The sequence below is a fragment of the Moschus berezovskii genome, chromosome X, assembly GCF_049115385.1.
Source record: "Moschus berezovskii isolate FMDL1 chromosome X, NW_MosBer_1.0, whole genome shotgun sequence".
Classification (NCBI taxonomy): Eukaryota; Metazoa; Chordata; class Mammalia; order Artiodactyla; family Moschidae; genus Moschus; species Moschus berezovskii.
The window spans coordinates 146,411,623-146,434,174 of record NC_142488.1 but is presented as its reverse complement, the minus strand read 5'-3'; the positions used below and the strand labels follow the sequence as shown (position 1 = coordinate 146,434,174).

At 58.2% G+C, this 22,552-nt stretch overlaps 2 protein-coding genes across 3 annotated transcripts; one reads left to right on the top strand and one right to left on the bottom strand.

Moving 5' to 3' along the window:
* The first annotated feature begins 3,225 nt into the window (after positions 1–3,225).
* Positions 3,226–4,907, top strand: AVPR2 (arginine vasopressin receptor 2). Its single transcript, XM_055393798.2, has 3 exons — positions 3,226–3,264; positions 3,546–4,427; positions 4,584–4,907. Exons 1-3 carry the CDS (start codon positions 3,246–3,248, stop codon positions 4,787–4,789), a joined length of 1,107 nt encoding a protein of 368 aa, XP_055249773.1. The 5' UTR covers positions 3,226–3,245; the 3' UTR covers positions 4,790–4,907.
* A 530-nt stretch (positions 4,908–5,437) lies between these two features.
* ARHGAP4 (Rho GTPase activating protein 4) lies at positions 5,438–21,818 on the bottom strand. Of its 2 annotated transcripts, XM_088833731.1 has the most exons (25): positions 21,653–21,773; positions 20,420–20,490; positions 20,169–20,272; positions 19,777–19,922; positions 17,580–17,787; positions 17,311–17,473; positions 17,038–17,100; positions 16,605–16,784; positions 15,867–15,995; positions 15,557–15,778; positions 10,833–10,934; positions 10,489–10,680; positions 10,304–10,388; positions 10,032–10,059; positions 9,706–9,808; positions 9,105–9,165; positions 8,921–8,998; positions 8,706–8,840; positions 8,492–8,597; positions 8,154–8,387; positions 7,991–8,064; positions 7,715–7,898; positions 7,435–7,527; positions 7,135–7,249; positions 5,438–6,029 (listed from the first exon to the last, which is right to left on the bottom strand). In XM_088833731.1, the coding sequence occupies exons 5-25, from the start codon at positions 17,783–17,785 to the stop codon at positions 5,796–5,798; spliced, it is 2,787 nt and encodes a 928-aa protein (XP_088689857.1). In that variant the 5' UTR covers positions 17,786–17,787; positions 19,777–19,922; positions 20,169–20,272; positions 20,420–20,490; positions 21,653–21,773; the 3' UTR covers positions 5,438–5,795. The 2 variants fall into 2 exon arrangements, with proteins under 2 accessions (XP_088689857.1, XP_055249504.1); XM_055393529.2 differs by lacking the exons at positions 19,777–19,922; positions 20,169–20,272; positions 20,420–20,490 and having other exon boundaries at positions 21,653–21,818.
* Between the last annotated feature and the right edge of the window lie 734 nt (positions 21,819–22,552).

Sequence of the window (22,552 nt, the reverse complement as noted above, 5' to 3'; positions counted from 1 at the left end):
CCTGTGACTTTCCCTGGACTCTTGACAATAGGAAACAAGGAACATGGGGAGCAGAGATGGTCCCTGGCCCTGTGCCAGCTTACCGTAGGAATCCAGCCCTGTGGGGCCCCGTTTGGGTCTGGGCAGAGAACCCCATAAGGAGGTGATGGGGTTGGCACTTCATCACCAGCCGGCTCAGATCTCTGCCCATCCTAGAGCCAGGGTTCAACTTTCAGTTACTGGATTCCCATTTTACAGAAGGGCAAGCTGAGTCACAGAGAGCTGGTCACAGCCTTCCAGAGTCACGCAGTGGGGGAGTGGCAAAGCAGGTACCTCAGGTTCCCAGGCCGATGGGGGAGTCCTGGGGATTGGGGTCCTGTGAGGCACAGGGGACACAAGGTAAGAAGAAAGACGTACTGGGTGGTGGTGTTGTTTCAGGCACTAAGTCGTGTCTGACTCTGACCCTGTGGACTGCAGCACGTGAGGCTCCTTTACCCTCCACTCTCTCCTGGGGCTTGCTCAAATTCATGTCCATTGAGTCAGTGTGATGTGATGTGAGTTTTTCCCAGTGGCTTACAGTTTTCCTTTGAAAAATCTGTTCTATAATCTTACCTGGGAACTCCACTTTCTACCTTTTTAGTAGATCCAGATGGCTTCTGAAAAGTTGTTTCTATGCTTCTGGGTTAACAACGCTCGTGTGGCTACAGGCAGAAAGTGAGGATGCTCTTGTTGTTAGGAGGTGTGGCTGATGTGTTCAGACGTGCGGTTCTTGTATTCTACAACCGACTCCCAGATAGGAAAAACCATTATAAATACCCATGTGTGCTGCGGGGGTGTGGGGCGGAGCATGGGTACAAGCAGTGTGTGTGTACTGTGTGCTGTATGAATACTGAACATGATGCGAGTGTGATATGCTGTGTGTGGGTGTGTGGTGTGGGTGTGTGGTTTGTGTGGTGTGAGGGTGTGTGGTGTGTGTGGGCGTGTGCTGCTGTGTGATGTCTGTGTTGTGTGCTGTGTGTGGGTGCATGGTGTGGGTGTGTGATGTGGGTATGTGGTGTGGGTGTGTGTGAGTGTGGTTTGTGTGATGTGTGGTGTGTGTGTGTGCTGTGTGGGTGTGTGCTGTGTACTGTGTGTGCTGTGTGTCCTGGGTGCTGTGTGTGGGTGTGTGCTGTGCGTGTGTGTGGTGTGTATGTGATGTGTGTACTGTGTGTGCTGTGTGTACTCTGTGTGCTGTGCGTGCTGTGTGTGGGTGTGTGTGCTGTGTGTGCTGTGTGTGGTGTGTGTGGGTATGTGTGGGTGTGTGTGCTATGTGTGGTGTGTGGGTGTGTGTGGGTGTGTGGTGTGTGTACTGTGTGTGGGTGTGTGTGGGTGTGGTTTGTGGTGTGTGTGTGTGTGCTGTGTGTGCTGTGTGTGGTGTGTGGTGTGTGTGGCATGTGGTGTGTGCTGTGTGTGGGGTGTGTGTGTGTGTGCGCGCACTGTGTGTGGTGTGTGTGCTGTGTGTGCTGTGTGCGTGTGCATGCTGTGTGGTGTGTGTGGTGTGTGTGGTATGTGTGGTGTGTGGTGTGTGGTGTGTGTGGTGTGTGTGGTGTGTGTGGCTGTGTGTGGGTGTGTGGTATGTGTACTGTGTGCGCTCTGTGTGCTATATGGTGTGTGCGCTATGTGGTGTGTGTGCTGTGTGTGGCTGTGTGGTGTGTGGTATGTGTGCTGTGTGTGGTGTGTAAGGGCGGGTGGACCCCCGTCCTAATGTCCCCCTCCTGGTGCCACCAGAGTCCGGCCAGGAGGGGGAGGCCTGGCCTGGGCCGCGCCGGGGCCTGTTTTGGGAGATGCCGTTTTGGTCTATAGCCTCACAGGTCAACAGGGAAGACCGACAAACAGGAAGACAGGAGCCACGGCCTGGGGCCAGGCTGGGCCGGCCTGGACTGAGGGAGGCCCTGTGGCAGCAAGAGAGGGCTGGCAAGGGGGGCTGATGGGCTAGAGGGGAGGGGTCCTGGAGGCTGAGGAAGTGCAAGGAGCGGAGCCGGGATGTGGGCACAGGGACAGACAGGTAGCTGTGGGGGGTGGGGTGGGGGGGCAGGTGTCTGTGCTCCCGAGGAGCCTCAGGGGAGGGAGCTGGCAGGACCTCCCTCCCCACCCCACCTCTCCGGGAGGCCTGATTGAGGACGGGAGGGGCCTCCGCCGGCTGGGCCAAGCCCTCCCTCTGCCTAGTAGGGGCCTCGGGCGCTTCGCCCAGGCCCGGAGAGGGGCCAGAGGAGCCTGTCCCGGCAAAGGGGAGCCAGGCTTTGCCACGAGAAGCTGTGTGGCGCTGAGCCAGTGCGTCTCTGGTCACGGCTGCCCCACTCTGAAAATAAGACACAGTGAACTTGGGGATGGCCCAGAGCTCCGCAGACCCGACATTGTCATAAGGTGGTGTGTGTGGGGGGGTGTTGGGGGGAAGCCAGGCCCAGCTCAGGAGGGCCCGGGCCTTCTCAGGGGCAGCCTAGGGCCCCAGGGTCGGACCTGGGATGGCTCGGGCGGGCCGGGAAGAGAAGCAGACGAGGCCAGGAGCCTACTTCCCAGTACCAGAGGCTGGGAGGCTCGTGGTGGGGGAGGAAGTCCCCTCCTGAGCTGGTCACTCCCAGAGGACGGGCTGGGGCGGGGCTGCCCATGGAAAGCCTATCTGAGCTCTGGGGCCACCTTTACGCCTGCTGCCGCCCAGCTGCCCAGGAGCCCGGGAGTCCAGCCAGGTAAGGGGGACATAGCAGCCCTCCCACCCTGTCCCCAGCCCTCCAACGGTTCCCTCTCTGGGCCTCTGTCAGGGCAGGAGGTGAGGGGGTCTGTATGTCTGCCTCGCTTCTCATGGGCTGCCTGGATGGGTCTTAGGCTGTGTTCGTCCATCTGTCTGACAACCCCTGGCGCCTGTTCCTGGCCCGTTCCAAGGTCCGTGTCTGCCTCAGTGGCCAGACCTCACCAACGTCGATTAGGCTAAGACATACCCCCAGGGCCCGGCCATGGGAATGAACACACACACACACACAGTCTCTCACACATACACACACACACACACAGTCTCTCACACACACATACACACGAGTCACACACACAGTCTCACAGACACACACACAGAGTCACACTCACAGACAAGACCCGCACCCCACCACCCCAGCCAAGGCTCTAAGGACCCCTATCCAGAGACTCTGGGCAGCACGGCTGGCCCCTTGGGTGGGAGGCTGAGCTCACAAGCTCATCTCCCCCAGGCACTCAGGACTCCTGCCCGCCCCACCATATTCATGGCATCCACCACCTCAGGTAAGCTTCCCATCCCTGGGCGTGTCCCACTCAGCCCGCCTCCCTCACTGGAAAGAGCCGGCCCTCTGGTTCACTGGGGCCTGGGGCTGCCCTTTCCTCCCCACCACATGCGGTTTGAGGCGGGGTGGGGGCGGGGGTGTTGGACAACGTGTGTTGTGCCGGAAGGCCAGGAGCCGGGAAGGAGGAGACTGGAGGGAAACAGAAGGCCCAGGTTGGCAGCGGCCTGGTGCCCGGGCAGAATAAACTCACTGACTTGGCCCTCTGCCCCCACCTCTGTCCAGCTGTGCCCCGGCACCTCTCTCAACCTACCCCAGCAGGCAATGGCAGCGAAGGGGAGCTGTGGACTGCCCGGGACCCGCTGCTAGCCCAGGCAGAGCTGGCCCTGCTCTCCACCATCTTCGTGGCTGTGGCCCTGAGCAACGGCCTGGTTTTGGGGGTCCTGGTGCGGCGGGGCCGGCGGGGCCGCTGGGCACCCATGCACGTCTTCATTGGCCACCTGTGCCTGGCTGATCTGGCCGTAGCTCTGTTCCAAGTGCTGCCCCAGCTGGCCTGGGACGCCACCGACCGCTTCCGTGGGCCCGATGCCCTGTGCCGGGCGGTCAAGTACCTGCAGATGGTGGGCATGTATGCCTCCTCCTACATGATCCTGGCCATGACACTGGACCGCCACCGTGCCATCTGCCGCCCCATGCTGGCACACCGCCACGGGGGTGGCACTCACTGCAACCGGCCGGTGCTGCTGGCCTGGGCCTTCTCGCTGCTCCTCAGCCTGCCCCAGCTTTTCATCTTTGCCCAGCGTGACGTGGATGGCAGTGGGGTCCTCGACTGCTGGGCCCGCTTTGCTGAACCCTGGGGCCTCCGCGCCTACGTCACCTGGATCGCCCTGATGGTGTTTGTGGCACCTGCCCTGGGTATCGCTGCCTGTCAGGTGCTCATCTTCCGGGAGATTCATGCCAGCCTGGGGCCAGGACCGGCGCTGAGGGCCGGTGGGCCCCGCCAAGGGTGCCGGCCAGGTGGCCCTGCCGAGGGAGCCCGGGTGTCGGCGGCTGTGGCCAAGACCGTGAGGATGACGCTGGTGATCGTCATAGTGTACGTGCTGTGCTGGGCGCCCTTCTTCCTCGTGCAGCTGTGGGCCGCGTGGGACCCGGAGGCACCGCGGGAAGGTGCGTGCGGTGGCTGGGGCTGTGGGGCCCGCCCAGTCTTGGTGCACGTGCACCTTCACCCCCTCCACCCCCCAACCCAGACAGCGCGGCCTTCGAGCCTAGGTGCGCCGACCTCAAGGACCCCTCAGCCCCAACTCCGATTCCTGCCCGACACAGGACCGCCCTTCGTGTTGCTCATGCTGCTGGCCAGCCTCAACAGCTGTACCAACCCCTGGATCTACGCCTCCTTCAGCAGCAGCGTCTCCTCCGAGCTGCGAAGCCTGCTCTGCTGCACCTGGAGGCGTGCCCCGCCAAGCCCGGGGCCCCAAGAGGAGTCATGTGCCACAGCCAGCTCCTTCATGGCCAAGGACACCCCCTCCTGAGAAATCGGGGCGGCAGCGGGTTGATGGGAGCTGCTTTCCTTCTAGAGGCTCCATGGAACTCAGCTGACCGCCTACAAACTGGCTCCATGGGGGCCTGGCCAAGACATGCAGCCAGCCAGTGGAGGTCCCGGGGGCCCAGGGGGCGGAAAAAAGAGGTTGGGCCAGGGGCCATCCTTGTCCCCCCTGTCTTGTCCCCTTTGGCCATCCCTTCTGACCTTGCCCTCATAAAAACTCTGGCTCATTTTCCACCTGGTGAATCTCTTTGGATACTGGGGTACTGGAGAAATGAACACATTTTCAATAGGTTTCCCATATTTTTCTATATATGCTTCTTTTTGTCCCCCTTCTCTACAAGGATGGCATTTAAAAAAATTCATGCACGTTTAATTGCATTAAATGTGGGGGAAGCACAGAGAGATTCTCAGGCCCCTCCCGCACCCACAGACACATGCACGGATCTGGAACCTACCACACAGGAGACGGGACTTCCAAGATGCAGGTCCCCAAGCCACACAACCCTGTGCTAAGAAGCCCCAGAAGCTGGGCGCCCCGGCCTTGAATGCTGGGGGTGCTAAGAGGCTGGCCCTATACCCACCTTCCAACCACCACCACCCCGACCCCAGACAGAGAACTGGCTTGCATCTGGGAGTCAATGCACAGGATTTTATGAATGGTTGCCAATGCCTGTCAACCCCCACCAGGCTGGCGCCCTCAGCTGAGCAAAGGCACCTGCCACCTGCTGGCTGTCAAGGGTGACAACCAGTCACGAGCCTTCACACCCAGGGCCAGGAAGGGCCTGCCCCCTGCCTCCCTCTGTGGCGGCCTCCCAGAGGGGCCCAAGCCAGAGCAGGGAAGGCAGGGGTGAGCTGGAGTGGCCACTTCCTCCTCTCTGCAGAAGGTCACAAGCAGGTATGCTGGACAGGGCCAGGGAGAAGCAAAGGGTTGGGGGTGCCTGGCTGGTCTTGCCCTGGGCTGGGGAAGGGCCTGCAGAGGACAAGGGGGCCCTTCAGTGGGACTTGAAGGGTGAGTCCAGGCCCTGGGGATGGGAGGTTGAGGGTGAGGCCGGGGCACCAGGGCCCCGTGAGAAGCCTTTGTTCTTGCCCAGGCGCCCACAGCCTGGAGGCTTCGGGCTGCGAGGCCTGGGGCTTGGGGAGTTGTTGGCACCCGGTCCGAGGCCCTGACGGAGGGCTGTCTTCCCCAAGAGCTCCTTAAACACAGAGTCCATGGTCTGTGCCACAGCCTGGCGGAGAGGAGAGAAAGGCAGGATGTTGGCACTAGTGGACTCCACCTGCCCAGCCGGTCCCCTGCCCCCAGGACAGTGACCTGACCCAGGAGATAGGCCCACTGACCCTCTGAACTCCTCTGCCCCCTGAAACAAAGTCCTCAGCCACTGCCTCTGTGGACTGTGGTGATTAGCTCAGCCTTCAAATGGGAGCCCCTCAGGCTGGGCCCTGGGTACCCATCCTCTCCCCACTCTCTCCCTGGCAGAGACCACAGCCGCCACCCCCAGGCTTGGGGGGCCTCCAGCGGGCCCCGACTTCCCAGGCCAGGGCTCCTCCACAGCCCGCCTGGCCCAGCCTACTGGCCACCTGCCCTGGGCTCTCATGGATGACCTGCCTCCCACCCCTGGCCCATGCTCCCCCGGCCACCACACATGTGTGTCCCCCGATCACCCCTCTGTCCCCGGTGACCAGGCCCGGTCGCCAGGCCACACCTGGGACACGGCGGGCTCTCTCACTCTCTGTCCCCAGGCTCACATTGTCCCCAGGCTCACATTGTCCCCAGGGCTTCTGGCAGTCCCCACCAGGAGCCCACGGAAGGGTACGCTGGGGCCAGTGGGCACAGCAGGCAGCTGGGTCTCCCCAGGCTGCACCCCATGCCAGGGCCCCATCTGGCACCTGCTCTCTGCCCCCCTGCAAGAACCATGATCCCGCCAGGCTCCCCAGTTCGCCACCTCCCTCAGCTGCTTCTCCATCTGCCCCTTTCATCTTCTCTGGCTCACAAAGCGCCTGCCATGTCACCACCTGTCACCTAGCCTGGCTCTAGATGCCAGCCTTGAAGCTTGTCCCATGCGCCGCTTCCCATTCAGGAAGCAAACGTGAGGCCTACATGTGTGACCGCTCTCCCCCAGGTCTCCCACTACCTTGCCTCCAGGCTGGTCCTTCCCCACCAAGCTCACCCCCTTACCGGCCTGCCCCTCTCTAGGCTGGGCTCGGCCAGTGTGTCTGAGATCAGGAGGGTCAGACTTGAACCTCAGGCAGGAAGAGTGGCTCATAAGGGGAAGCAGAGAACCCACCCCTGGGGAGCTGCACTGCTCTTGCCATGTGACCATCCCCAGCGCTCACCTTATCCACCTCCACGTGTCGTTCCGGGGATGCTGGGACCATGCAGGGCCGTCGGTGCCCGGAGTGACCCCCGGGGATACCAAGAGGGATCTCGGGTGGGGTGCACAGCTCTGGCCTGCAGGGCACAGACAGGGAGCCTAGACGGAGCCCTGGGGAGGCCCCGTGTTCCCAGGCAGGGGCTTCTTCCAGCCCAGGGCATGGGAAAGGGAAAGAAACAGCAAAGCTAGTCCCTGGCCACCCTGCCTCCAGCCTGGGGTGGGCGAGCAAGACCCAGAAAGGGTCTTCTCTGTTCCTGCTCACCTCTGGACGAGCTCCACCACGGGGAGCCCCTCTGAGCTGCTCAGCAGGTCCCCGGCGGCCAGCGGCCCCTGGCCCACCGCGAGCTTCTCTGCTCTGGAGACAGACAAGACACTTGGAATGCTTACTCTGGGTTTGGGGTCTGCAAGGCAGAGGGCATGGTGTGGGCCAGCAGCGGTCAGCAAGGCACAGCCTGGGCCTGCAGGACCTGGGACTCGGCATGCGGGAAGGGCTGGAAGCCCAAGGGTGGAGGGGGAGCTGGAAGGAGAACCTCCAAACTCACCCCACAGGCAGAGTGATATACTTGTGGGGGATGAGCCCCCGCGACCCCGCGTGCTCGCCCCGCCACCAGTCGCTCGAGGCCCGCTCATGCAGCCGCAAGACGTCCCCGCGCTGGAAGGTCAGCTCCTGGGCCGTGCGGCCCGTGTAGGCAAAGCAAGCCACGGCCTCCACGACATCCTCCAGGTCTGGGGAGGAGAAGAGATGCAAGTGAGGTTGGGGGCGAGTGGCATGGACGCCCTGGCCAGGGACCAGTGGGGCTGTTCTTCCCCACCCTCACCCTCCTCCTGGGCTGAGGTCCCCGGCTCCAGCTCCAACTCGTTGTCCCCCGTCGGGCCCTCTAACTGGGCATCCCTGTAGTCCAGAGAAGAGCAAGGTGGCTGAAAATCCTCAGGGTGCCCCCTGCGGCCAGCCTCTCTCGCCTGGCGGCACCAAGAGCCTACCCCAAGCAGCTGGCAGAAGGCGGCGCCATGCACTTCTCATAGACGGGGCCGGGCAGCTGGGCCGGGGCCGGGAAGACCCGTGCAGGCTGGATGATGAGGGTCTGCACCAGCTGGTTGACATGGCCCTGCAAAGACACTGGGTCCTGCCCAGCAGGGACAGGCAGCAGCGTCGGCCCAAAGCACACGGCCAGATTGTAGGGGTCCATCATGTTCTCGTCACTGTACTGGGCAAGGCTGGGAGTACAGACAAATCATAGGCACGGAGCTCCTGGCTCAGCATCCCCGCACCCCCACCTGGGCTGCCCCTGAGCTCCCCGCCGGCCCTCAGAAGCACTCACTGGTTGAGGAAGGTGAAGAGGTACCGCAAGACCACCAGCACGGGTCCGGGTAGCCGGGCCAGGAGGCCGGCCACGTGTTCCACCCGCTCGGCCATAGTCTCCAGCTCTGCAGACAAGGCCATCACCCCAGGGAGATGCCGTGAGCCCGCGCAAGGTGGCCACTAAGGAGTGGGGAGCCCCCCATCCCCACCCCACCCCCAGGCCCCTGGCTCACCCACAGAAGCCAGCAGCTCTCCAAACAGGTCTGGCGGGAATATGGGGGGCTGCAAGCTCCGGAAGTAGAGTTTCAGCACGCCCGCCACCGAGTCCAGGTCATGGGTGGTGCAGCCCTCCACTAGCGGGTCCTCTCCTTGGAGGGGGCGAGGAGAGAGGCCCGTGACACTGGCTCTCCCAGCCCCCCACCCCCTGCCCCACCTCGCCGGTCCCCACCTCTCTCAAAAGCATCACGGATCTCCGAGACCCGGGGCTGGGCGCCCGACACCCGGAAGATGCCCTCATGCTGCAGGCCTGTGGGAGGACAGAAAACTGGTGGGCACCAAGCCTCCTCCCCACCCCTGCCCCTCTAATCTTGGGGGGGCCAGGCCGGGGGCGGGAGGGCCCAGATCTCACTCACCATTGAGGTTAATGAAGCGGACACAGCTCTCCACCACCAGGGGCACGGGCTGGCATGAGCTCTGCAGACAAGGACAGAGAGAGTGCCCTCCACTGTGGGTATGGCATGGCCCACCTTGTCACTCGCTCGTTTTCATTTTTTTTTTTTCATTGTGTCTTAATGCATTCTGCGGTTGGCAACAAGGCCAGGGAGATGTACGCCCAGTGCGGGGGGCGGTGTCTGATACCTGGTGCCGTGCCTGACATTTTATCTGTTTTCTGCTACAGAGTGGAAATGCTACCCAACTCTCTCTGTTGACCTCGAATCAAGCAACATCATGAACCTCGGGTTTGTTCACTCAAATAACCTGGTGATTCTTCTGAACAGTGAGAGACTGAATCACATCACTGCAAACAATAGTGTCATTTCTCCTTTTCTGATCTCTGGTGCTTTCCTGACTTCCCTCCCTAGCAAGCATCCCAGAAGTGGGGCCTGCGGGTACCCGTGCACCTGGTAAGTCCTCAGTTCGTGGTAACTCGTTTGGGTTCACGGGGGCCCCAGGGCTGGAGGCATGGCCGAAGCAGGGAGGGACCTGCACTCGGTTGAAGGGTAAGGCAAGTACCTGGATAAACTTCTCCATGTCTCCCCCGAAGAGTTTCTGGTTATACTGGGAGCTGGGGCGGGGGGCGCGGCTCTGCTGGAGTTTTCTCTGTGTGTACTGGGTCCTGTCGCGGTGAACAGGAGTTGCCTCTGAGGGGAGCAGGCCTGGACACTAGACTGCCTGGACCCCCTCCCCAGCCCAGCCCAACTGGACGCTGGGGCTCGCAAGTTATTCCAGAACCCTCTGGGCAAAATAAGTAGGAAACTAAGGCCACTGAGGAACAAGCAGAGGGGAGGTGGGGATACCACGGGTCCTCAGGACAAACTGGTCCCTCTCGAAGGACTCACCAAGTCACCTCCTGGTCTTCCTTGTCACCTGGGAAGGAGAAAGGGTTGGTGTGCTTCTTGGGCCGGGAGGTTTCTCGGTGCATGGCAGAAGAACGGGGCAGCCTACAGGTGAGGGCGGCCACAGGACAAAGGGCAGGATGGGGGCCGGGACCCTGGCTGGCTTCCTTCCTGTGTGCCCAGCACCCTCTTTGGCCAGGGAGAGGCCGAAGGAAGAGAGCCACACCGTGACTGGGCCGCTCCCGGCCCTGGGGGTGGCGAGGCAGGGGGCCCACCTCGCTGGATGGCGTCCTGCAGTTTCTCATGCTTGGCCTGCAGCTTTGCAAGGATACTCCGTCCACTCAGGTACTCCTGGAGTTTCTGCCAAGTCCCCGGAAGAGCCCAAGGCTTTAGTCCTAGCCCCGGCCCTCCCTGGCCCCCACTGCCCACCCACCCTCCCGGTGCAGCACCACCTCCCCACCGTGATGTAGAAGGTCTCGGTCTCCTGCTGCTGGCCCCGCCGCCGGCCAGCCTGCCGAGCCCCCGGGTCTGAGCTGGTGGACTTGAGGGACTCGGTGGACGGGCTGGCCTGGAAGGAGTCGAGCATGTCACTATCTTCTGATGCCACCACCTCCAGCAGGGCCTGCAGTGTGGCCTTCAGCGTCTTGTTCACCTTGGGAGGTGATGGCACCCAGGTAGGAAGAAATGGGGGACAGGCAAAGAACAGGGAGGTCGAGTCAGAAGGAAGGGGAAGGGGAGGTCACGGCCATCCGACTCCGTGTGTCCAGATCCCTGTCCCCACACCTGGGCCAGGCCACCCCATACCTCCTCTGTCTCGATGGTCTGGCGGTCCAGGCGGCTCTGGATATTCTGGGCTCTGGGCAGAATCTCATCCCGCAGCTCCATCTCAACCCGGATCTCAGCAACCTGCAGGGTGCAGCATCGGGTAGGGGGGCAGTTAGGGTGGGACCTGAGGCACCGGGGTGGGCTGTGCAGCAGGTGCAGAGGTTTCTGGGACTGATTTTCGCTGCCTTAGGGGCCACTGCTGAGGGTCACCATCCTTCACACCTGGTCCAGCCAGATATGAAGCATGGACCCTTTCCCAGAGGAAGGCAGTGCACACTCATAAGCACTGAGACTTATGCACGGATGTCCTTGCAGCGCTGCTCATAATAGCCCAAAGGTGGAAGCACCCCAAGTGTCCAGCAGCTGATGGGTAGATAAGCAAAGGGTGGTGTTTCCATGGAGTGGAATATTATTCAGCAGTAAAAAGGAGGAAATTCTCATACATGTTTCAACATGGGTGAACCCTGAGGACATTATACTCAGTGAAATAAGCCTTTTGTAAAAAAAAAAAAAAAAAAACAGGACAAATAGTAAAAGATTCTACTTACATGAGGTGCCTAGAGCAGTCAAGTTCATAGAGACAGAAAATCAGATGGTGGGGGCCGCGGGCTAGGGGAGGGCAAATGGGGAGTTAAAATGTCTAACAGGGATATAGTTTCCATTGGGAAAGATGGAAAACGCTGGGGGTATGGCTGGTGGGGGTGTTTGCCCAACCGTGTAAGGATCTAAACGGTAATTCCCATGTATGTTTACCCACAATTATAAAATTTCTGTCCAGGCTCTAGGAAACGCTGACATGAGAAGACCCACCCCCCTCAAGCCCACATAATGGGCAAATCACGAGAAACTGACTCTTTGGAAAGGATAAATCAGAGACTAGTCCTGATGAGTAGGCACAGCAGCCACTGCCATCTGTGCCTCGGCGTGGACCTGTCGGACATAAGGGACGTCACAGAGCATCAGCATCACACAAAGCCACTCTCTGGCCATGGTGGCTGAAGATAAAAACAAGATCACCTCATCAGCATGTTCGAGCACAGACCAGAACAAGAACTTTGTCCAAGCCACAAAAATGACCAAACCTCCCGCTGGCCCGGCTACCGTGCTGAGTGTATCCCTCCTTGCTAATGACCACTCTAGCCTCCTTCTACCCACTTCCACCCCGTCTTCTTGAGAAGATTTCTTAAGACACAGAATCAGAGTCACCCCTGCCTCCTGACAGCATCCAAGCAAGAGCTGAGCCCCTCCCCCAAGTCCTTGAATTTCTTTCCAGCAGCTGAGATACCTCCAGTTCCCTGTGCTGAAGGTGAGCGTCACAGAACATTCCAAGTCCCTACCCAGCCACCCTGTGGGGAAAGCCACTGTTGACAACTCTTCTCACACACACCAAATACCTAATACATCTCTCAGTGCCTCCTCGGGAATAGGAACTGACAGCCAAGAACTGGCAGCAATTTGAGGGAGAGCTCTAAAGTAGAAGACATAGGGGCTTCCCTGGTGGTCCAGTGATTAAGACTTTGCCTTCCAATACACAGGATGCAGGTTCGATCCCTGGTCAGGGAGCTAAGATCCCACATGCCTCAAGGCCAGCAAAATACAAAACAGAAGCAATACTCTAACAAATTCCATAAAGACTTTAAAAATGGTCTACAAAAAAAATTCTAAAAATATTAAGTGGAAGATAGAGATCAATGCAAGAAAACAGAAAAAAATGTAGGGGACATGGGAATATCAAGAAAAACGATAAACATTTCAGAAAAATTTGAGAATATACTGTACCCATGAAACAAGAAGAAAGGGCTATTTTAAATAAGAACATGTAAAACAAACCAAAACTTAAAAAAATAAAAACTTATGAAAGTAAATTTTTAAGAAAAATTAAAAAGGCGTGGGCAGAGAGAAGTCAAAAAGATCTCTAAGAGAACAGAATTGAAAGGTATAGTGATGGGACTTCCCTGGTGGCCCAGTGGTTAAAAATCTGCCTTCCAATGCAGAGGATTTGGGTTCAATCCCTGGTCTGGGAACTAAGATCTCACATGTATGCTATGCACCACAGTGCTGAGTCCTCAAGCTCTGGAGTTCACATGCCACAAGTAGAGAAAGATCTTTCACGCCACAACACAATGCAGCCAAATAAATAAAAATTTTAAATATACCTAAATAGTATTAATAAACATAAAAGTTGTAGTGATGAACTCATTATCAGAGAAATGCAAATCAAAACCACAATGAAGTACCAATTCACGCCAGTCAGAATGGCTGCTATCCAAAAGTCTACAAGCAATAAATGCTGGAGAGGGTGTGGAGAAAAGGGAACCCTCTTACACTGTTGGTGGGAATGCAAACTAGTACAGCCACTATGGAGAACAATGTGGAGATTCCTTTAAAAAGTGGAAATAGAACTGCCATACTACCCAGCAATCACACTCCTGGGCATATACACCAAGGAAACCAGAATTGAAAGAGACACGTGTACCCCAATGTTCATCGCAGCACTGTTTATAATAGCCAGGACAAAGTGAAGACAGTAAAAAAAAAATAATAATAGTGAGGACATGGAAGCAACCTAGATGTCCATCTGCAGACGAATGGATAAGAAAGCTGTGGTACATATACACAATGGAGTATTATTCAGCCATTAAAAAGAATGCATTTGAATCAGTTCTAATGAGGTGGATGAAACTGGAGCCTATTATACAGAGTGAAGTAAGCCAGACAGAAAAATACCAATACAATATACTAACGCATATATATGGAATTTAGAACAATGGTAACAATAACTCTGTATACGAGACAGCAAAAGAGACACAGGTGTATAGAACAGTCTTCTGGACTCTGTGAGAGAGGGCGAGGGTGGGATGATTTGGGAGAATGGCATTGTAGCATGTATATTATCATAAGTGAAATGAATCGCCAGTCCAGGTTCGATGCATGATAGAGGATGCTCGGGGACTGGTGCACTGGGATGACCCAGAGGGAGGATATGGGGAGGGAGGTGGGAGGGGGGTTCAACATGGGGAACACATGTATACCCGGGGCGGATTCATGTCAATGTATGGCAAATCCAATACAATATTGCAAAGTAATTAGCCTCCAGTTAAAATTTATAAAAAAAGTTGTAGTGATGAGAAATAGGAAAGATAAAAGATAACAAAATTAGACAACCCATGAGGTTCAATATCCAATTACAAGAATTCTTGAAAGCAAGCACAAAGAAAATTAAGGGACGGAAATTACCAAAGGAACAATATGAGCTAAAAACCTTAAGACTTAAGTTTCTGTACGACAAAGTCCACAGGTGGCCCAGCACCATGAAGGCAAAAGGATCCCCAAGGCATATCATTATAAAATTGTACATGAGTGAAAGGGACTATCCTAAAAGCTTTAACGAGAAAAATTACAGGTGACAGACAACAGTGCAGAAATCAGAACAGCGGCTGAACTTCTCACCCACAATACTACTGAAAGCTTGGAGGGATACTTTGAACACTCCAAAAAGAAAATGCTTTTCAACCTTGACTGCTACACCCAGGTAAACTACCAACCAATTTCAAGAACAGAATACAGGGATTTTTTTTTCAGACAGTCTAAGTCAGGAAAGTATGGGGGAAGATGTCCGTGCAAACAAGGTAATAAACCAAAACAGAGGAAGACATGCAATCTGGGATGCGGAGGGTCTAATGCAGGGATGCTCAGGATAATGGAGAAAGAAAGGTCCTGGACTGTACTGGCCTAGAAGTCAATCAAGGCCTACAAGCTGGGACTGCATGGCTCCACAGCAGGGCTCTGAAGATAAGAGATTGCCTGGTGTGGTGGAGACAGACGCTGGTGATGTGGGGTGGAGCCCTAATCGTCCATGGAAGGGGATTGTAGAGCCTCTGGCAAGGTGCAAAGCACAAGCAGCACCTGATGCATTGTCTGCAGCAGCAGCAGCTAGAAGACTGGGAAGTGGCTGCATTTGCTGAGCGGGAATCAGGAACAGGAAGGGTGGGTCAGAGAAAGGCGGTGTGCCCTTGAACGCCTTGAGTAACGTTTGATTTTATCAGATATGACTTTGGTCAAAATACAAATGAAATAAGCAAGAAAAAAAAGAAAAAGGTCAGTGGAACCCCAGTCCATGCACAATCCAGTGTAATCCCAGTCTGTGCTCATGAGGATAAACTGGTAAAGGAGAGTACAGTTCAGAGATGCATAAAAAGATGCCCTACTGAGGAATTCCCTGGAGGTCCACTGCAAGGGGCACAGGTTCTATCCCTGGTTGGGGAACTGGGGTCCCCCATGCCACATGGTGCAGCCAAAAAAGAAGATGCCTAGTTATTTGCTAGTGTTTGCACGGTTTCTTTCCCTCCCAAGTTTGCATTGTGAAACGTCTAAAGCACACAGAACCACCAAAAGAACAGTATATGGGCAGCTGGCCTCAAAACTGCTGCCATCCTGGTTATGTTTGCCCTTGTGGGGGATGCTGTGTTCACTGGTTGTACCGCAGAAGTGGGTTGGGGAGGTCTGCTTGCTTCAATGCAAGTGCAGAAACTCCAGAGCCCCATTTGCCTCGAGGCCACTGCACGAGGGTCTGAGAAGTAAGTAGCATTCAGGAGGTTTGAGGTCTCGGCAAAGGGAAGGAAATCCATTCCACTCAGCTACCATCACAGTGAAGATCAGAACACAAAGAGTCCTTTTCCTGAAGGCTGGGCAGAGACCCTCACCTCATCCCCCTCGTGGGGCTGGTAGTCGAAACGCAGCGGGGGACAGAAGGCGATGGCGTGCACCTCCAGCACCTTGGCCTTGTCACCTACGGGATCCAGGGCATCCACGGCCTCCTCCAGGCTGCCCAGGCCCTGCATCTGAGAGGCTTGGATGCGGCTCTCTGCAGCTGTGTAGCTCCGGAGCACTTGGCCCAGGGCCAGGTGGAATCCTGTGTCACAACACTGGGGGACGAGTGAGGACACGGCTTGGGAGGGCTCGGGGTGCGGGCGCCCGGCCCTCCCCGGTCCCCTCTCCACACCCCGCACTCACATCCATCAGGTCCATGACATCTCGCAGGTAGTAGTTGCTGACGGCGGCGTTGACGCTGGCCAGGCTTAGTAGGTACTCATTGCGAGCCTTTGTGCACTTGAGTTTGTGCTCCAAGAACTTGGCGTGACGCTGTGAAGGATCATATGAGCCCCCGGGTCATCCACGTGGCTGAATGCCCTAGCCCTGCCTCCCGTGTACCCCCCACCCTCGACACACACTCCCCACCCCTCCCTTCCCCATTCGGACAGCTCCCCCACTATCCCACTAGGCCCCTCATACTATGTAGCCCAGAAGTTGAAAGGTTCTTCATTCCTAAACCCTGCCAGCCTCCACTTCCCCATCCTTCCTTCAGGGACCACCTCAAACACACGTCCTCCCCACTGATCACTCGGCTCCCCATCCAAAGTGTCCCCTCACTCCTCTGAGATCTCCCAGCACTCTGTGAGGCGAGGATGGGTGGAAGGCAGGACCCCCAGGCTTGGGATCGTCCTTTTGCCAGCTGGGTTGGCAGGGAGGGGAGCATGTGGGCTGTCCCGGGCCTAGAGACCGTTCTCCTGTCCCCTTTGTCTACCAACCGAGCCCAGGGAGGCCCCCCCAGCAATCACCCCCCCAGAGCCAGCCCTGCTTTCCTGATCCACACACTGCCTGCCTGCAGGGCCCAGTGAGGGTCTAGGACATGAAAGGACAAAGGCCGGGAGCCAGAGCCTTTGGACACAGACAGGTGCCCCCCAGGCCCACCTTCTCCACCAGCCGCCCTCCCTTCTTGACGGAGCCCTTGCGGAGGGGCCCGGACTCGGTGCCGGTGGTCGTGGCAGTGGCACTTCGGCCTGCCCGCTTCTCCTCCTGCCGCTCGGCTTCACGGAGTTTGGCCTCAGCACTCAGGCTCTCCGTGTGGTAGACCTGATAGGTTTTCTTGGCCTGCAGGGAGGCCCAAGGCCAGGCAGCCCTGCTCAAGGCCCTGGCCACAGCCAGCCCACCCCATCCTCCTCCCAGCCTGTCTGGGACTCAGGCCTTGAGCACCTGGCCCAAGCACTCAGCGCCCGGGGCAGGGAGAGAGGGTCCGGCTTACGATCCCCGAAACCCAGGTCTCTCCCAGGCACCTGATCCTCCTCCCTGAGCCTGACCCCGGGAGAGGTGAGGTGACGGCCTCCCTGTAATCACGGGCTCTCACCATCTGAAGCTCTGAGACCACCTCCAGGAGCTCCTCTTGCAGCTGTTGCTCCAGATCCTTACTCTGGGGAGAAGGCAAGCTGAGTGCCACCCTGCCCCAGGGCAACACCCACTTCCATCCCGCCAGTCCTCAACTCAGTACTCCAGGCTCCCACCAGCTCCCCCTGGCCTCCAGGGCCTTCCTGTCCCTGACACTTGGGCTTTGAGCACCCACGGGTTGCCCTCGCTGGATCCTGGGTCTGCCCGCCTCCCGGGCCCAGGGCAGAGGTCTTGCCTTCTTGACCAGGCGCCCCACATCCTCGGCAATGTAGCTCAGGCGCTGGGCCAGGGGACCGCCCAGCACCTCGCTGAGGGCTGTGCTCTCCCGGCTCTGCTGCCGCGTCTGCTGCAACAACACAGCCCAGCAGTGCAAGGGCGACAGCAGGGATGGCTCCTTCCTGGGGGTGGGGGGCGTGGAGATGGGGGCTCAGATCGACCGGGAGCGGGCATTGGGGCCCCCTCCCCCCACCTCGGCTATCCCAGCTGCCCGGCCCCAAGACCCACCGGAAGCTCTGGTGCTCCCGACTGCCACCCCCGAGGCGGCCTCCGCGGCCGGAGAAGCGCTCTACCAGCTTGTCGAGGCCCCGGGAGTACTCGAGCTCAACCTCGGCGCGGCGCCGCATGAACTCAGCCAGCTCCTGCAGCAGCTCCCGCCGCAGCTCGCCCTGCAGCTCCAGGCAGCGCAGTTGCTCGCCCAGCTGCCAGCGCATCTCTGCAGGGTGGGAGGGCAGCTCAGGCTGGGGCTGTGGGCCCGCTGAGTCCGGGGAGGTGATGCTGGCCCCGGTGGGTGAGGGGCCAGTTCCGGGCTCAGCAGTCCGGCTGGGCTCCGGGAGGGCCTGAGGAAATGGACCTCTGAGCAGAAGCTAAGGGGAACCAGCCAGGTGGGCCAGGGCCCGAGGAACAGAAAGGCCATTCCCAGGACCATGGGCCAGGGCTGAGACAGAGTGGGGCCCATCCATGCCAGGCACCAGTCACACGGCCTTCCCATGATCCCTGCTTCCTGGAAAGCCCCCAGTGGCTTCCTCTGCCACTTCCAGCCCCTGGGGTGTCCAGGACTCCAGGCAGGGCAGCCTCCTCGATAAACACAGGGACACATGGTGCTGCACAGGGCTGCGGCGGCCACAGCATTCTTGCCAAACTTGCCATGAACTTGCGGCCTTGGGGGCTGGAAACCCGGCCCTTGGCCCCCAGGAGAAAGGGCGGCCCCACTGCAAGGGCCAGGCCGGCCGGTGGGGGCTGACCAGTGACAGGACTGAGGCAACAGGGCTGATTTCTGTTCCCAGTACCGACTCCCGATGACCCAACTCCAGGGCACCCCAACACCACCTCTTGGCAGAGAGCCACACCCAGGCTCCCCACACTGCTGGCTTGTGACACCTTATCGCTGGCTTGATTTGGCAATGCCGCTTTCCCCACACAGACCCAAAGCAAAGAACCACCTCGATGAGAATGATGAGTTTAAGTAAGCCACTGGCAAGCCCTGGGCATCCCAGAGAGAGAAGCCCTGTATCTTGGCTTCTGGCAAGTGGGTCACCCCTGTACTAACAGCTGTCCAGATGCCGGGGGTGGGGAGGGGGCATTAACTGATGTCTTCATAAAGCAGCATGTTGACTATACATCCAGTGGGTCTAGACTCGGAGATACACTTCCTGCCCTCCTGGAGCTGGGATAGGAACAGTGTGGGTGGGGGGGACAACAGGGGAACAAGGGGCGACAACGCAGAGTGGGAGGTGGCGGCAGGGAGGGGTTCTTTTAGAGGAAGGTGGTCAGGAACAAGCAGCTTTGGAACACAGAGCTGAAGGAAGTGACAGAGGGGCTGTGGAGACATCCGGGGGAAGAATGTTCAGGCAGACAGCACTGTGAAGGCTGTAGCAGGCAGCCTGGCTGAAGAGAGCTGCGCCGGTGGGGGGCGGCAGGGGTAAGACGGCAAGGGAAGGCAGCCACAGCAGTGGAGCCATAGGGTCCTGCTTTGCTCTCAGGGCCCGCTTGGGCTACTGTGAAGAGCCTGGGCAGGGGTTAGGTGACAAAGGACAAGTGCCCAGCCCCAGTGGCCACTACTGCACCTGTCTAGGCAATAGAAAATTGGGGGTTTCGACCAGGAGCCAGAATGAGAGGAGGCAGGATGTGGCAGGACCCAGGGTGGCTGTGGGTAAGAACTTGGTACTGGTACACTTGGGACTTCTGTCCCATCGGTGCCATCCCAGGGGGGTCTGTGGGGCCTGCGGCAGCCTCCATGGGTCCTGCCTGCCCAGTTTTCCAGTCTCCTCCTCTGATTTCCCATTGGAGAAGGTCCCTTTCCTACTCTCAGCCCCTGGGTCCACCTCCCTGGCTCCAGGCACCCCAGCTGTGGCCCCTTCACTCCCCTCCACCGCTGGGACTAGCTCAGTGATAGGCCCAGGGGCCAGCAAGCCCATGCTTTCACTGCGAACACTGAATGGGAGCACTCTCTTTCCACCGAAGAGTCAAGCTGGGTTAATGGAAGCCTGGGTGGCCGGGACTGCTTCCTGATGGTGAAACCGAGGCCGTCTCCTTACACTGTCTGAAGCCTGGCCCCAGGGGCAGACTCAGCTCCATGGGCTGGCTGGAGTGGGCTCTCAGCCACTTGCGATCATGAGACTCTTCACTGAATCATGGTAACATTTTTTCGGATAAAAGTTAATTTCATTTCATTCCAGGAAAGAGGTGAGCTGTCCTGGCTCACCTTGCTGTCCACTGGCATCTGCTCACCCTCCTGGAACAATAGTTCCCCAGGGACCTATAACAAGTGAGAAGTGCTCGAAGGGCCAGCACATCCAAGTGTTCATTTCTTCTTCAGTGCAACCAAGCCTTGGCTGAGATCCAGCAGACCTGATGTCAAGTAGACGTGAGTCAGCAGGGTCTGAGCACAGCTGGCGCCTACCTAAATCCCAGGCTCTAGGCCGCAACAGCATCCAGCTCTCAGATCTTAGCTGAAGTGTACTCATCAGGGTACCCTTCCCGTCCTCCCCATAAACTAGGTCTGGCCCTCTTCCCATCCCCTTTCTGGATATCTGCGTTTTTCCTTTACAGTGGTTTTCATCATAATTGAAACAAGTTGTATGATAAGTTGTTTACTATATGTCTCCTCCACTGTGAGCCGTATGAGAGAAAGGACGGCTTCTCATGTGCTCCTCGCTGTATCTTCAGGGCCTGGCAGAGAACCGACGCGTACAAAACATCTGTCAAAAGGATGGAATCCATGTCTGCTTGCATTGCAGAGCCGGGACTGGGCCCCAACAACACTTCCTGTGAGCGAGGCATTCAGTCTCACTTCTGCTGACAAGCAAAGCAGAAAAGACAGCCTCCCAAACCATGACTGTGCTGACCTTTCAGAATTTCGGGTGTTGAGATATTGATCCTCTTTTTGTAGCATAGTAGGAAGTTTCTTTGGCGGGGGCTGGAGGGAGGAGGAGATGGAAAACAGAAGCTCAAGTCATTAGACACCCACAGCAGGCGACGAACATCTAAAGATAGCCATGCTCAAAGCCCAATCTTTTCGGTGTGAATGAACTGACACATATCTGCCGATTGAAGGGTTTCCAAAGTCCTTCAGCCTCATGACGTTTGGGAGATACAGGCTGGGATCGCTGTCTCCATCTGAGGGATGATGCAGCAAGACCTGGAGAGCTGGCTCGCCATGCACAGTCACATCAAGCTGGGTCTGGACAGCAGCCCACCTTTACCAGACAGGAAGGACTCGCACACACTTTAGTGCAAATTGCTTGTATCGCAGAATTACACTGGACTCTCCACCTCTGGACTGGAAGAACATTCGAGGTTCATTTCCTTACACCTCCTAGGACCTATGGTGCTGTGTGACCATGAGCACGCTCTGAGCTGCGTCTCCTTTGTCGGTAAAATCGAGTGATTGAGACACCAGGAAACTGCTGGTGCTTGGATGTGGCTTTCTTCCCTTTGCAAGAGCCACCACACCCAGAATAAGACCCGGAGACAAGCTGTCAACTAAGAGTTTGCAAGGCTCATTTGCATGCGATTTGCACAGTATTTATCAGAACCCAAAGAGGTCTGCTCTGCAGTCCACCATTCGCTGTACCAGCTGGACCCAGAGCCAGTGGCCTTCAACTCGGAACCACCTCAGGGCCCAAAGAAGGGCAGCCGGGACTGGGCTACAGGTCTGCAGTGGTCTTAGGGTAAAGCCATCACTAATCCACCCACTGAAGCCCCCGGACCCCCCTACCCAGGCCCTTCAGCAAAGGCAAGGTGTTCCACTTTCTGGTGGCTAGAATGCCACTTTCTGAGGACCACCAGGTGCCCCCCTTTCCTCCTCGGGCTCCTGAGGGGCAGGGAGAACCTAAGGGAGCAGAGCTACCAGGACAGGAACAGAGGAAAGGAGGAAGGAAGCGAGACCAGCAGCGGTTGAGGCCGAAGGGGTGTGAGGAGGCTGGCAGGGGGCTCGGGTTCCTTCCTTCAGCCCACTCTGGAGATTGCTGGGGGTGGGCCGAGAGCCCTGGGCCAGCGGCCAGCACATTGCGGGTTCTCCCACGACCTTTGGGGGTCTCAGCAGGGAAATGGGCCTGGAGCGCCCAGCACCCTCTCACCTTTGACCTGTGCCTCATAGTCAGCCTGCGGCCCTCGATCTCGGCGTAGCTTCCCATGTGTGGCCATGGCCGGCGGGCAGCCGCGCTGTTGAGCCTGGCTACTCCCACGCGGCCACGAGCGGGCCAGGCATGGGGACCCGTGGGCCCGGCAGCCAGCACCCTGTGCCGGCCCCGCCCTTCCCCGTCCCGCCCCCAACGCGGCTCCTGGGCGGGGCGCCCCAGGCCTGGCACTGCCCACGAGGGTCTCGGGGTCAGTGTGGTTCTCACTGTGGCTGGACCTTGCTGTCCCCCCCTCCCCGGGCACACGGGGCATGCCCCCGGGCAGCCTTGTGCCCCAAGTTCGGCTGCCAAGCAGCCAGGGTCGCTGTGAGAGCCCCAAGGTGCCCAACAAACTGGCACCCTCTGGCTGCCACTCCCTTCCAAACTCCAGAGGGCTTTGTGGTCCCCGTTGCCAGACTGCACCCCTCACATCGTAGCCATTGACCATCAATGCCAGTGCGCAGCGACACCATAGCTGCTCCTGACCGCCAGGCTCCCCTGGATCAGCTGCCTTCCCCAGATCCCCAGGACATCCGATGGGGCCCACCCTTCCCAACACTAGGAGAGCCACGGGGGAAGGAAGGTCAGCAGGGGAGACCAGAACCTGCCCTTGGTCCCTCCACCCTCCGCATGGTGGGGTGTGGGCAGGGGCAGAGGGCAGGTCTAGGCTAAGGCTCCCCTTCTGTTCAGCCCCATAGAGAGGAACCAGCCTTGTTTCCCCATAGGTGGTTACCACTTCCTGCTACCGGAAGACACTCTTCTGTCTCCTTTCCCCTGCACCTCGCACCTGCTCTGTCTTAGGCCTGGGGGGCTGGGGAGGGGTAGCCCTCTTCCTGCACCCTCCGAACAGGGCCTGGGGAG